The sequence below is a fragment of the Pholcus phalangioides genome, unplaced genomic scaffold (assembly GCF_987345545.1).
Source record: "Pholcus phalangioides strain wild (caught in Gottingen) unplaced genomic scaffold, Ppha-v1.0 ptg000011l_1, whole genome shotgun sequence".
Taxonomy (NCBI): domain Eukaryota; kingdom Metazoa; phylum Arthropoda; class Arachnida; order Araneae; family Pholcidae; genus Pholcus; species Pholcus phalangioides.
In genome coordinates this window covers 39682761-39698765 of record NW_028301604.1, presented here as the reverse complement: position 1 = coordinate 39698765, position 16005 = coordinate 39682761, and the positions used below count along the sequence as shown (strand labels likewise).

The 16005-nt window shown below is 40.2% G+C and overlaps 1 protein-coding gene across 5 annotated transcripts in view; it reads right to left on the bottom strand.

Annotated features, from left to right (window-relative positions):
- sev (receptor protein-tyrosine kinase sevenless) overlaps window positions 1-16005 on the bottom strand; it is a 1896734-nt gene that overhangs the window by 1115713 nt on the left and 765016 nt on the right. For all 5 annotated transcript variants that reach the window (XM_089239534.1, XM_089239532.1, XM_089239533.1 and 2 more), the window contains one exon: window positions 6980-7105. In XM_089239534.1, the coding sequence (XP_089095660.1) occupies window positions 6980-7105 (126 nt within the window). The remainder of the gene's footprint in view (window positions 1-6979; window positions 7106-16005) is intronic.

Sequence of the window (16005 nt, the reverse complement as noted above, 5' to 3'; positions counted from 1 at the left end):
GTTGTTCATGTCGAACAATCAAAATTCAAGTTAAGGAGAGCGAAAATTCGCTCTCCGTAATTTTAATAAACAGTAATTTTATCGCAAAATATAAACAATGTACATTCACTAATATAAACTGGAATGTTTTTTACCCATTCCATGAAGTCAGTCATATCCTCTTCGCACCTGACAAGGAAACGCTCCCAAGCTAAACTCATAGAATTTGACGAAATTTTTGCAGGCGTTAGTAGATGGCTTAATATATGTACTGGGAAAAAAGTAGCTGCGGAGAGGCTTAGGAGAGGAGTAAGTTAATGTTGAAAATTGGGTGTGGGATGCCAAACCCGTACAGTTAGCATCAATTGGTGACTTTGCGTTCTTGAAAATTAGCGAAAATATCTAATGCGTTTATACTATCAAAACGTGCTTTATGCTGTATTTAGAGGCGTTAATATTTGAAAAATATCTTCTTAAAAGTATCCCTCGAAAACCAGAATATGCAGATTAGATGCATCATTACTATCTTGCATAGTTTACAACAGATATAATTGATTACAATTGATTCAGGTTGAATGAAAGGGTTAATTTCTTTATAAATTGAATGAGTTACAAATATGAAGCTCATTGAAGAAATTTTCTGCATAAACAGAAACGTATTTTACACCAGCTACAGCGAGCGAATATTTTGGATGCACAGTTTTGTATGGATTGATGCAATTGGATAATATAAGACAATACGGAGACATTAATTCTCATTTTCGTACTTGAGAAGATATAAATAAAAAAGCTGAAATTAATGTTATTGCATGTATATCCACCTCAAAAGTGAGTCTGGCTCATTATTTTATATTTAATTTTCTGGGCTTCTTATTTCTAAGCGAACTCAATTGTTTCGAAAATAAAACAATTCAATTCAATTTTTAAAACTATTGATGTGGCGAAAAATCCCACTAAATTTCCGCATTTCTATGCTAAAATCGGCAATTTTAACATTGATCTCTATGGGGAATCGTGTTTGTTTTCACCGAGTCACGGGATCTTCCAACGGAGATGTTAGGGGACACCGTTCTCAGCACTGCCAAGGCGGAGACCGTGGACGTCATACTCCCTCCAGTAAAGCTCGATGGAATCAAATTCATGTGGTTTTGCACCCAAAATGAAACTAAAATACACAATAAATATTCCTTTTTTACTTTAATTTCTTAAACGAGCACTAGCTCAAACTTTTTCAATTTATCGATGAATAAAAAAATATTATCGTATAAAAAAATTATGAGTCTTACGCCTTATTGAATACACGTATAACAGAGGATTCCAAGTTACCCAAGATTTAATTGTGGTGATTGTTCATAAATTATCATTAAAGAAAACTCTCACAAACTACAAAAACGTATGAACTTATCAGAAATGAGTATATTTGATATTTACTTACTTTGTTTTCGTCAGGAAAGTGTAGAATGAAGAGCAGTTTTTCCCGTTTTGTAATCCCCACGCTTATAATCGAATTTAGTTTTGTAACACTGTATACAGTTCACAAAAATGTAGGTTCTGCCAAAAGCTCCACATTTTTCCCCACCTTTTTTTTCAGGAAATCGTCACATGAGGAGAGCTGTCCTTAGGACCAGTAAACGGAATCGCATGACCCCGCCTACCATTCTGTAGCATGATTTCTTTATATTCCAATTAGTGACTGCAAACGGATGTTGTTCTGGATTGACCAGCTTCATCTCATTCGGTTCCCAAACGAGTTTAAAAAAATCGTATTGTAATCGAATTCATCCATTCAATTTATAGCCACTTAACACTGTTTCTATCCCCCCAGATGGTCAACCATAGCCCAAAGACACTCACCAAAGCCACGACCGTTGCCAATAAAAGCATCTTTGTTGCAGAAGATCCTTTCTCATATGACGGGCGTCGTTAAAATCAGTAGAATGTTCTGTCGTTTTACTTTCAAAGACAGCCGAAATTGAGCTATTGAAATGTTCTTTGTGGTCAGCTGGGACGAGAGCAGCAGCCTCTAGTCACGGAAAGAACCCCCCTTTATTTTTTTTTCTTCCTGACCACTTTACCAACACCTTCCATAGATAGTCCTCCAAAGAAGATACCACCTTCTTTAGAGGATGTCGGCTGAATTATTTGTCTTTTTTCCAACGCCGTCAGTAATCTGAAATGAGTGCTGCTTTGCTTCGCTTGGCGCCACAAACATCTGAGCAATACACAGTAGTTTTACTGAACTGAAAAAATAAACATTAACTGTTCAAAAAAGTGAGGTTCGTTTTTCCAGAGTTAATTGTACAAAAATATCCCAAAACCCATTTAAGTAAGAGCAAACTAACTTAAAAAAGGAAGTAGAATATATAGTTCATCAATCTTTCTTTACTTTCAAAACGAGCAAAAATCCGGTTTATCGCCGTGGAAAATTTACTACTGATTGAGTTGTACCGGAAGTTTGAGCGTGTGTATCTAACAGTCTGAGTGCGTGTAAGGCGTTGTGCGTGAATTAGTGTTGCCATCTATATTTCAAATTGTGAGTGAAGTGCAATGATTCAACACTTGTAGCGTTGTAGGGCTGTTGCTCTCTTTGGCGAGCTTTTTTAACAAGGAGATCGGCTCGCATTCGCGCCTCGAAGTTAGTTCTTCATCAATGTGTCACAACAGAATTATTTGAAAAAATAAATCTCAAGCCATTTTGTCTTTTTTTTTTGCTCAGCATAGAAGCGTTTCATCCACGGCCTTCACATCCTGTAGCAGGCCCTAGGCCAGATTTTTCAGAGGCCAAATTTTTCCTTTACAGTGAATTTAAAAACCAAAAAAAATTAAGAATTGTTCTGAGCTCCCAGGCTGGAACCCTCGCAACCCTCCCCTCGCATAGGTCATGGTTTAATCATTCCAATAGTTCAGATTTGTGATTACTATGTATGAGACCAGAATAATTGAAAACAAACGTTAATAAAAGGTCCTATTCTATATGCAACTGTATTACGGACAAATATGTGTTGAAAATAATTTTTCACACCATATAGCAGCTTGTCTAGCTTCTTAGTGAGTATTGACATGTGCCCCACCTCCTGGAGCAGGGCCCCTTGTCTGGGATCTTTCCTTAGAGGAGGTATAAGGATAGAGAGAGAAAGAAACCCTATTTTTTCTCCGCCAAAATTGACACGTGATTCTTCTCCTTTGCTGGAAAACTTCCTTCAACTGCTATTTCCTATGGTGAGCAGGAGAAACGGTGTGAAATTACTGAATTTTGAGACTTATATTTAAAAAAAACTGAGTTACACACACACACACACACACTATACGTCAATAAAATATACCTCTTATAAGTTATGCGCCCTAACTCATTACTGGATGTGCTTTGTGTATTACTATATATAGTACCCACCGCTGATAAAATACCCGTTTTATATAAAATCAGTCGCTTTATAAAATCAAATTACTAAAACGAAATCAAATCGATTCCTTATGACGTTGTAAAATTTGTTTTTAAATAAAATGAATGCCAAAGCATTAAAATCAAAAACTTTTAAGAAACTGCGGACCTTCAAAGAAAATTTAAACATGTGAATTATTTATTCTCTTTTTGGCAACTGAAATTCATTTTCAAATTTTATCAGCTTCAAATTAAAAAGGATGTAAAAATTACAAATTTAGAAGTATATTTATCGTGTTTGGTAGTTGATTATCATTGTTGAAACACGGGTCAATATGCTTCAAAAATTTTCTATTGTATCCAAGGATGATGCCATTCACAAGGAAGATGAATTCAGGAAAGAAAGAAAATTCAACTGCGCTTGTGGGGAATCCAACCCATGGGGTCTAGGTCAATTCGTCGCAGACTCATTTCGTCGCGGTACGAATTTGTCGCAGGCTCATTTCGTCGCGACAAATTTGAATTGCTTTAAAGTTCATGTTTGGGATATAATTGAGATGAAATAAATTTTTAAAATTTAACTTTCACCATATAAGCCACATTTCTGTCGGGGTTTCTATTTCTCGCAATGAGGGGCGTTGGAGAGCACACCAAGATAATAAATTGGGATCAAATAAATTTTGAAAATTTAGTTTCCATCGTATAGGCCGCGGTTCATGCTTTCTGTAGGGATTTCCATTTCTTGAGGCGAGGGGCGTTAGGGGTGCACATCGAGATAATAAATTGCGATCAATGTGGCCCCCCCCCCCCGCCAGCGCGATTTCCGCAATTCACTATTAAATGTATCCATGCAGAGAATATATCTTTAAGGAATTTTTTATCGACAATGTATCCAAGTTTTGTGTAACAGCTGCAAAAAGTTTTATTTTCAAATTATTTTTTTGCAATGCAATGTACATTTCATATCACTTTGTATTATCACACCGAAATAATATTCAAATACTCCGACCATGGGCGCCAAAAACTGGGGCCTGATGCCATTTGAGCTCCCCCAACTCCAATAACTCATGAATATACACCATTTCGCCTCCTGTGAGTACGGGTTTGAGTCCTTATATACGGAATGAATGGCGATTTTCAGCCCCCCTCCTTCCTCAATGTTTCTTTCATATCGGCACCTTCGACTGGCCAAAGATGCCGGAAGTGGTTGGAACTTGTGGGTTTCTTGTTTTGATCTTGAAGTAGGAAATTTTGATTTTGAATCATTTCTCTGGGTGCATATACCTATTCCATAAAGTACCCTGGGAACCCGCAGCATCCCTGTCTCTGACACCACTGCAAATTTCAATAGATTTTTGATTTTTTTTTTTCAACTCTAAAGTAACAACTTTCAAGTAAAAAGAATGAAATCAGACTTTTAATTAGACCATTGTATGTAATTTCATGTACATGACACTCATACGGCTCCAGTCAACGATTAGTAAAAATTTCTTCTTTCAACACAAAAGAATTAACATTAACAGACAATATAGGATTATATTCAGAGAGGTATATTTCCGGGGTGGGGACGGGGTATGCGGGTTTTACCCCAAGATGACAAGTTCAAGTGAAAGGGCGTAACCAAAATTGAGTAATTGGTGATCAAGAACATGAATTAGAAAGGAAGAAGGGAGGCAAGGTTTGAATGGGAGGCACAGGTGGGAAAATTATAAATCCTCCTCTGATTATAGCCTACATTTATTAGGATAATTTTAATTTTAAAAACAATTCGTGTTGTACATATAAAAACACTCCACAATATCTAAAACTTTATTTATTTTCAGTGCCTTTGAGTAGCATTATATTTAAACACTTATCTAACGTGAATATTACAATAAAAAGCCAGATGATGATTAATAGAATAACACAAAGTGATGCTATTTTAAACTTCCATAATGTTTTCTTTTTTTAACGATACGTAGGACAATATTTCAATTTATTGCAATTTAAATTGAATTCAAACAACTTAATTTAAAAAGTACTACATTATTTTTTGTCATCTGTATAATCTGTATCTCTATTTTATGATACAACAAAAAACTCATATAAAGAAAATTTATAATAGGCTAATTTATTCAATTGCATTAAAAGTTTTTCTAATTTCTGAACATGAATTATGGGAAAAAAACTTTTAAACACACACGTAAACCCACATATCATTTCCCCGTTCGCTTTCGCAATATGCCATGTTTTTGCCAACAGAAATATGTAGACCAAGCACACCAACCTTGTACCAAAAGTTTAAACGCTATGTGAAAATATTCAAACAAGCCAGCCAAAGATATGCGACTGATTATAAACATAAGATTAATGGTTATATCTATGCGACTGACCCATAGTCGTCTTTCTTATTGGTGATTACATGGTCTGCCCTTGATTCATTGACATTTCTACCCTTGATCTGCGCCCAACTCCCTTCGCTGTGAGAAATAGAAATCCCTTCAAAAGCGGGAAGTGTGGCTCATACGGTGAAAATTAAGTAATAATTTAATTCAATTATTAATTAATTAAATATTTCAGGTTCTTATGGAGATACTGTAATGGTAAATGTTGGTGACTGAAATGGGGAGGGGGAGAAAATCTCGAGCCCAGGGGGCAGATAGAAATTTACCATTAAACATAGGCTCACTGTAATTTAGGGAATATCATACAAACCGAAATTTTTCCACATGATATTGAAATTTTATCACAGCAAAAATCAATTATTTCACATTTCAAATTTTTATAACTGAATTTTCAAATATTATAAAATTTTTATATGCAGTTAAATTTTTAAATGTAATTGATATTGTTATTTTAATTTCGATCACCTTTCCGCATTGACAAAAAATAATTATTTTCAGTTAACTGCGTGTATACTTTTGTTCATGTTTTTTATTTCACGTGTAAGAAAGACAAAAACCTACATACAAGCTCGCGTAGAACACGTACAGTGAAGAATCGACCGTTCGACGAATTGATTCTGCGCAGTAATATATAAATTGACGTCACGACGTATTGACACGGCGGCAAAATTATACAGCTACGAATTGGAGCTGCGATAAATTTGTACCACGACGAATTGACACTGCGAGAAAGTTGAGTGCGAGAAATTGACCGGCTACGGAACCTACGTCCTCTCACTTGCCGAGTGAATGCCCTTAGACTACTTAGACTGCAAACTTAACGAATCTCAATCTTTCTTAATTTCGGAAAGTCGGGCCTAACGTAGGTTAGTTTCAGCTCCGTCCTGCCATCTAGTGGCTGTGCCAGCAATTCAGAGCTTTGGTCTAAGTAAGGTCCGAAGGTCCATATACGGTCCCGTTCAGCGCACACGAGCTCTAATGAAAGATTGAGATTCCTTGGGTTTGTAGATGCGCTCGCTCTCCAGGCGAGTGAGAGGACGTGGGTTCGATTCCCTGCAAGGGCGGTTAAATTTTCTTTCTTTCCTGAATTCATCTTTGCATCAACCAGCTGTTGAAAACCTTCGAATGTTATCGAATTTACCATGATCATACACTAAAGCAATAAAATTCTTGATTCTATTCTCACCTATATAATTCGCAAATATATAATGCAACACCCATACATAACATGCCTTACCTGTAATCAGAACTTCATTATCATCATTTTGATAAATGATACTTGCTTCATCCAAAATTCTTGTACCTTGTTTCAAAACGTTTTGATCCGCAGCATATACTAAACAGGGTGATGGCTGGTGGATGTCTGAAAAGAGAAAATAAAATGAATACTTCATCGGTATCCGCGTGCGAAAACGGAAAATAAATCAAAATATTAATGCAAGGTGAGGTACCTAGAAAGGAGGGTGGAAAAAAATCTGGGGTATACCACCTTGGGATTAATAATAATCGATCGTCCATACGAAAGCTGAGTTGAAGCGTAGTCACTTCATTGAGAAACCGGTCGCTAATAAGCACCACTATTGGCCGAGAGGTGAACCGAGAGTCTGGATAAAAGCTGAGTTAAAGTTTGCTCATTCCTCAGCAGGCCATTTTTGATCAAAATTACCAGTCTTCGCGGTTTTTTTTTTTGTTGTTGCAATATTTAAGTTGATGTTGAGCGATTGATTATTTAAGTTTATAATGAATCGTTATTTATTTTTTTTATCGTTGGTTCAAATGACGTAGGTGTTAAGAGTAAGCTAAGTTGCACAGAATAAGGACGTGAATTTAAAAACTATGGATCTATTTATGAGTCATCACTGAATCAAGGTATTGTTGATATTATTGATAATACAAGGTATGATTTATATATTGAATCAATGTAGGTTGATCTACCGTAGAAGTAAAAGAAATGCTACTAGGTGTAGATTGTAAGAAAAAATCCCCCAAAATGTATCAGAATAACAGGGTACCCATTGACGGTAATTCACCATAAATAATCACTTGTTAGTTATGGCCATGCTAAGATTCAGTGGTTTCTTCTAAAACCGTTTTTACGAAATTCTAAAAAGCAGTCAGTGGGAGAAAATACTGTTACGACCTGTAGATGATAGATGGCGCGATTTTCCTTTCTTAAAGAGCCTCTAAAACATATCGCAATTTTCTGTTGGCAACGGCAGTTGATACCGGTTTCTGTTTATCGCAAAGAAGTGCGATTGGTGCAGAACATTCCGGAAGATCCCCCCTCAAGACAGTGGCCCCATTTTCCAGGAACCACGTATAACTCACTAGAAATTTCTCTGAATCTATATAAGGGACCACAACGAGGATTGAAGAAGGCAGAGACCCTATGAAAATCAGTTGTGATTGAACTTTACGAGAAAGTTGTTCGCTCTCTGATTAGCTTGTAAATACGTGTAAATTGCTGTTCTGTATATAAATCTGTGTTTGTCCTGTAACCTCTTCTTGTTTTGCAATCTCGAAGTCTTGTGGAAATTGTCCGGAACAATTTGGTGTCAGAAGCGGGATAATTCAAGACTTGCATAAAAACGCGAAGAATGGACATGAATGAAATGCGAGAACAGCTGAATCAACTAATGTCTGTGATGGGCGAGATGAAATCAGACATCGAAGAGAAGATTCAGTCAACGAGCTCAGCTATGAAAGACGATATCACCTTCTCCATTGCTGCTGTTAAAGAAGATGTCAACACCTCCATTTCTGCTGTCAAAGACGATGTCACCATCTCCATTTCCGCTGTCAATCTCTCCATCACTGACGTAAAAGAAGATGTCGCCGCCGTGAAGAATGACATTGCTGTAGTGAAAGAACTCTCCCAAGAAATGAACGCGGTCTCAAAGAGTATACAACAGCTGGAAAAGCGGTTTCAAGAATCTACGTTTCTCGCGGACGCTCAACAGGTCTTACCAGCCATAGCTTACGTCACTCGGTCGAACATCAAGCCCTCAACACACGACGGGAGAACATCGTGGTCGAGGTTAGGACCCAGTTCGAGTTGATCGCCTCTGCGAACGGATGGGACTGTACATTCAAGGTGTTTCATCTAGTCGCCGCACTCCAAGGTGAAACTGCCGAGGTTCTACAGACGCTCGAAGCCGAGGACCGATCTAGCTATGCAGCCCTGACGAATGCGCTCGAGCTGAGGTTCGGTGAAAATTACCTCAAGGACTTCCACATTCTGCAACTGAAGACCAGGCAACAGAAAGCTGGCGAGACATTACAAGAGCTGGCTATGGACATCGAAAGGCTCTCACGGCTGGCATATCCCGATTGCCCGTCGAACATCAGGGACGGATTGACCCTACAAGTCTTCGTCGATTCCGTCAAGGAGCCCGACATCCAGCAGGCTCTGCGTCTAAGCGAGTACAAGGACGTGAAAAGTGCCCTCGTCTACGCCATGAAGTTCGAAGCAGCCCATCAAGCTTCGAGGCGAGAGCGACGAGTAGTCCGCGACACTGTTGCGAAGAACGCTACGGCAGGCATCATCAGAGAGTTGAAAGAACTCTTGAAGAGTGCAAGGAACGACCAGGAAAATCGAAGAGACAAGCCTTTGGTCTGCTGGAGGTGCCATGAGGAGGGCCACCTACGAAAATCATGTCCGATGACAGTTCCCAAGAAAGGGGACACCTCTCGAATCTTCAAACCGTTAAACAAAAAAGAGGCCATCTCGCGGGAAGGAGGAGATGCCCCATCAAGTGTCTACCATATCTCCCAGCTCAGCTGCCAGAAGACCACGGAATGTACGTCAATGGTGAAATTGACGGATTCCCTTGCCGTATGGTCATCGATACCGGAGCCAACGTGAGCATCGTCCGGACCGATTTGGCTCAAAAATTCCGGCAGCGACTTCTGTACGCTACAGACAGTTATTGGGGACAAGATGACCCTGCGTGGGAAGATGGAAGCCTCGGTGAAATTTGCTGCGGTCCCCAATCGTCACAACGTCTTCCTGGCTGACATTCAAGACCCATGCATTATCGGATTGGACTTTCTCAGAAAATATGGGATCTCTCTTGACGAAGAATAACCAAGCGCACGCCAAAAGAGCATGTCGCCCTCTTCGAGTATAACAGCAAAGAGATCCGTCTCCGGAAAATATTGGCTGTTCGGGACTTCACGATTCCACCAAGAATGGAAAGCATCATTTATGGCACAGCCGGGACGGCCAGGGACTTTCAGCTCACTCTGGTGGACTTTCCTAACGAAAGCAAGAATGGACTGCTGATTGCGCCGCTCTGGTGGATTCATCAAAGTACGTCGTCCCTGTCCGATTAGTCAATATCAGTGACAAGCCGATGGAAGTTAGGAAGTGCGAAGAGATCGATACGTGTGTTTCAGTCACGTGTGATTCGTTCGGAAGCCAACCAGAAGATTCCGGAAGTCTGTTCGAGAGTCTGATTAGAGACGCCCAGCTGGATCCGGACCAGAGAAGACGCGCACTGTCGACTATAGAGATATTCCAAGATGTCTTCTCCACGTCATCAGCTGTTGTTGGCCGAACCAGCTTAACGCAGCATCACATCGACACTGGGGACTATTCACCAATTAAACACCATCCTCGAAGACTTCCGTTTGCCAAGCAAGAAGAAGTTGGTGAACTGCTACAGAAAATACAAGTCAACAACATAATCGAGCCATCAACGAGTCCATGGGCGTCGCCGATCGTGCTGTTGAGAAAGAAAGACGGTTCCTTCGACGACTGAGTCGACTATAGAAGATTGAACGACGTCACCGAGAAAGACTGTTATCCATTGACAAGGATCGACGACACTCATGACACGATTTCCGGACATCAGTGGTTCTCTACCCTGGACCTGAAGGAGTGGATAGCAAGTGCAAATACACGGGACGATCGAGAAAAGACTACCTTCACGACCGGACTAGGACTGTGGCAGTTCAAGGTGATGCTGTTCGGGCTGTACAATACCCCACCTACTTTCGAACGAGTGATGGAGACCGTTTTACATTGACTGTCTTACGAATCGTGTCTTGTGTACTTGGACGACATAAAAATTGTGGGGAGGACATTCTCGGAACATTTAGAGAATTTTAGCAAAGTCCTTCAGAAGCTAAGAAATGCCATCTTGAAATTGAGCTCGACAAAATGCTGTCTGTTTAGACACAACGTCACCTACTTGGGTCACATCATCTCCCGAGAAGGAATAAGGACAGATCCTGAGAAGACCAAAACCGTAGAAGTCTGGAAGTGACCAGAGAATATATGCGAGCTTCAGAGCTTCCTGGGATTTTGCACATATTAACGCGGAAATTCGTCCAACGCTTCTATAAGATAACGAGGCCCCTCCACCGTCTCACTGAAGCCAAGCAAAAATTTCTGTGAACTGAAGACGAGTGCGAAAGGACTTCTATGTCTCTGAAACAAGCCCTAACATCGGCTCCAATATTGGCGTTCCCACGAGTGGAGAGAGGATTCATCCTCGACACGGACGCAAGTAACAACGGGATTGGAGCTGTTCTATCGCAAGAACTGGACGGCAAAGAACACGTCATTCAGCAAGAGTTTGTCAAGCTCGAAAGGAATTATTGCATCACGAAGTAAAAGCTGCTCGCAATCGCCAAAGCCGTCGAGCATTTCCATTACTATCTCTACGGTCGGAAATTCCTCCTTCGCACGGATCATGTCTGCTTGAGCTGGCTGTTGAACTTCAAGAACCCCGAGAGTCAAGTCGCTTGATGGATACAAGTTCTGCAGGAATACGACATGGAGATCCAGCTTCGTAAAGTAGTCTCGCACGGAAATGCCGACGCTCTAGTGAGAAGACCGTGTAAACAAAACTGTGGCCATTGCCTCAAGGCAGAGGAAAAGTACGAGCCGGTGAACCCTCTAGTGAGGCAGATAACATCTCAAGTCTCAAATGACGATCCTTGGAGCGACGAGAACACCCCAAAAGCTCAACTAGAAGATCCCGACATACGACCAATAATGGACTTGAAGGAATCCGCCGGAAACAAACCAACGTGGCAAAACGTCATCTCTTCCAGTCCGACGACCAAAAGATACCGGGCGCTATGGGACTCCCTGGAAATGGGAGATGGCGGGCTGTACCGCAAATGGGAGTCGGAGGATGGGAAAATGTTCAGATGGAAACTCATCCTACCAGGAGCCCGTGTGAAAAAGGTTTTGGAAGAGTTGCACGGAAGCCCGACTAGTAGACATTTCGGCATCACCAAGATGCTTCAGAAAGTCCGTGAACGGTTCTATTGGGACAAGTCCAGGACAGGTGTGGAAAAATGGTGCAAGAATTGCATCGACTGCGCCGCTCGGAAAGGACCTCCGAAGCCCACCTGAGCGTCCAACGTTACAACATTGGTGCGCCGTTCGAGAGAATCGCCCTGGACATCCTCGGGCCGTTACCCAGAACCCACAATGGTCACAAGGACATACAGGTGACCATGGACTATTTTATCAAGTGGCCGGAAACATATCCTCTTCTTGAACGAGAAGCAAGTGACGCTGGCTGAAGTTTTCGTACGAAATTGGGTGTCTCGATTCGGAGTCCCCATGCTGATCCCTTCCGACCAGAGAAGGTGTTTCCTTCCTTCCAGACCTTCAGTGGTTTTCGGCGGCATGTTCAAGCCTCTAAGAATGGAGAAGACGCAAACAACTCCGCTCCACCCGCAATCCGATGGGATGGTCGAGAGATTCAACAGAACCATCCTGAATCATCTCTCGCCATGGACGTCATTTCAACTTTTTCCAGGGGGGGGGGGGGGGACAAAGAACATGTACTCAATGTATGTATATATATATATATATATATACCATTTTTAGTGTATTTTCAAAAGCTGGGGCTCCTCCTGACCTCCCCAAATGACGGCCCTGTCTTTCGCTCTTCGTGTCGCAGAACCAACAGGATTGGGAAGCAAAGTTACCGCTTTTCCTGTTGGCCTACCGAACTGTCGCTCACGAGAGCACTAGATTCTCACCAGCACAGATGCTGATGGGACGAGATCTTCGGCTGCCTGCTGACCTGCTGTTTGGGCGACCGCCAGATGCTTCTCTTCCACCTGAAGAATAGGACCAGGGACTCCAGGAGTGCCTCGGGGATGTACATCGAATCGTCAGAGGCTGGATCAACATTGGCACCGAAAAGATGAAGAACCGCTACGATGCGAATGCCACGTCTCACGACTCCAAGGAAGGAGGCCTCGTCTGTCTCGGGAACCTGAAACGCCGGAAAAGACTGCGCCCGAAACGTTAGACGTGATGGGAAGGACCCTACAGAGTCAAGAAGAGACTGAATGACTTCGTAGTTCGAATCCAGAAAACACCATCCTCGAAGTGCAGGGTGGTCCACCTCAACAAACTGGCCTCTTACCACATTGAATAAAACCCGCCGACTTAAGGACTGAATTGTCGGGACGAACAATTCTATGAAAGGGGGGGGGGCAATGTTACGACCTATAGATGATAGAGGGCACGATTTTCTTTTTTAGAGGGCCTCTAAAAATATCGCAATCTTCTGTTGGCAATGGCAGTTGATACTGCTTTTTGTTTATCGCACAGAAGTGCGATGGGTGGAGAACATTCCAGACGATTCCACCCCTCCTCGAGACAGTGGCGCCATTTTCCAGGAACCACATAGAACTCAGTAGAAATTTCTCCGAATCTATATAAGGGAACACAACGAGGATTGAAGAAGAGAGAGACTCTATGAAAAATCAGTTGTGATTGGATTCTGCGAGAAAGTTGTTCGCTCTCTGATTAGCTTGTAAATACGTATAAATTGCTGTTCTGTAAATAAATCTGTGTTTGTCCGTCGAATCGCTTCTTGGAAGTCTTGTGGACATTGTCGGAACAATACCTTCGAATGTTTTTAAAAAATTAAAAAAAAAAGACTAATCTAAGAATCGAAGATGTTTTTAAAAAGTATATGAAAGAAAAATTCTACTAATTCTAATAAAAAAAATTACATTTTTACAAACTAAAAAAAAACGATGGTAACATTGACATGTTTTACCAAGTCTTTTTACTTACTTAATTTTAATATAAATATTTAGATATAAAATTAGATATATAAGTTAATATTAATTTAGATATATAAGCTAATATTAATTTAAATATATAAGTTAATATTAATTTAGATATATAAGCTAATATTAATTTAAATATATAAGCTAATATTAATTTAAATATATAAGTTATAATGTTTATTATATAAATTTTAATATAAATATTATAACTTAATTTAGATAAAGTTATTTTTTAACTGGAGTTTTTAATTTGAATAAACAATGAATCCAGAGCAAAATTGTAATGGAAAGACAAAAATGCAAATTGATAATGTTGAAGAACGAATTACAGCACTGAAATAAAAATTGAAAAGGTACATTGATCTGTTTACAAACAAAACCGATGAAAAAAAACCCGTCTTGGTTGAGTACTTATTTTTTCAATCAAAGTACTGTATTTAAAAAATATCAACAGAACAATGCAACAAAGTTCTGCATCTCTACACTGAGTATAGAAAATCCCATCAAAAACATTTCATGTAAAAAATGAAGGCAAATGTCGAGATTCTTTACCCGTAAAAAGTTGTGATATCTGATGTAGAGCCAAGTCAAATGAAGGCAAAATTAACTGAATGAATGAATAAACGCCAGGGGCGCTGCCACCGGACTTATCCCGTTGCTGAGATCTCTTCCAGCCCAGCTTCGAGGCAGAGTCTGGGACAAAGTGAGTGCACCTAACAGTCTGAGTGTGTAGCTAGTGTTGTGTTTGATATTTCAGTGCTGCCATCTATGCTTCAAATTGTGAGTGAAGTGTAATGATTGAATATTTGTAACGTTGTAGGTCTGTTGCTCTCTGTGGCGAGACTTTTTAACGGGGAGATCGGCTCGCATTCGCGCCTTGATTGCTTGCCTTGAATGCTCGCATTCGCGCCTTGCTGTTATTAAGTGGATTAACTTAGTCAAATGCTCTACACTTTTAGTTGAACATTTTGGGCCAGTTACGCACATATTACACCTTACCATGTAATGTAAAATTAAGTCAACGCTGTAAATACAGATATCCTCCCACGAACAGTATGTGATGGAGTTTGATTACTGGCGTGAATAATAAAACAACCATGGCCGACACTTTCTCGTTCTGCGTAATTGCCAAGTCCCGAAATATTCGTCAACTAAAGGTGTAGAGCCTCGGAGTGATTTGTGAATCAAAGTGTCACAGTTAATAACAGCACTTGATTGTCTTTACATCATATACCACAACTTTTTACGGGTAAAGAATATTGAGACTTTTCTTCACATTTTTTACATGGATTTTTGTTTTTGATGGGATTTCATTTTTTTTTGTAAGTACCGTAGTCCTTCCTCTTTTTTAACCTTTCGTTCATTTTGGACACCGTTTTATTTTTTATTTTTTAAATTATATTTTGTACATAGTTTTACAATACAGTGCCAAGTACGCGAGTTGAAAGGCCTTACTATGGGTACCGCATGATTGCATTTTAAACGAAATTCGAGTAATTTTTCTGTCCCTATCCTACTTTTAAAAATATGTTCAGGTTTTTCGAGTCCCCGTGGAAGAAGTGATGAATGTTTTTCCTTGTAATCTTCATCTCCACAAATAACCAGTCTTTCAAGGAATCTTGTATTTGCACACTGTTTTGGTACCTCACATACTTACGTTCTAGGTCATTCTTTTGGTTGATCACTGATATGATTCTTTACACCATGGGTCACTCTTTTGATCATTTGCACTTTTACACATGCTCTAGATCGCTCCTTTAGCCATTCACGGGCTCTCACACTCTCTAGGTCACTCTTTTAACATGCGATTGCTTTCACACTCTGTAGGTGACCCTTTTGGTCATTCACATGCTTTTAGACCTTTCAGGTTAGTGTTTCTCAACTGCCGGGCTGCGACCCAGTACCGGGCCCAAACACTATTCACACAGGATCGTGAGCGATTCCCAGTTTCATTTTTCCCATTAATTTCTCGTTAGTTCTGTGTATGACTGAGCTTTTCACTTTCGCAAAAGAGATTTACTGGGCCGCGGGCTTCCAAAGGTTAAGAACCATTGCTCTAGGTCACGCTTTTGGTCACTCACATATTTACACGTGTTATTACATGTTTGCGCACGCTCCAGGTCAGTCACTCGCTTTGTCCTTCTCTCTGTAGGTCATTATTTTGGTCATTCACATACTTGCACATGTACTAGGTCCCTTAATGACCTC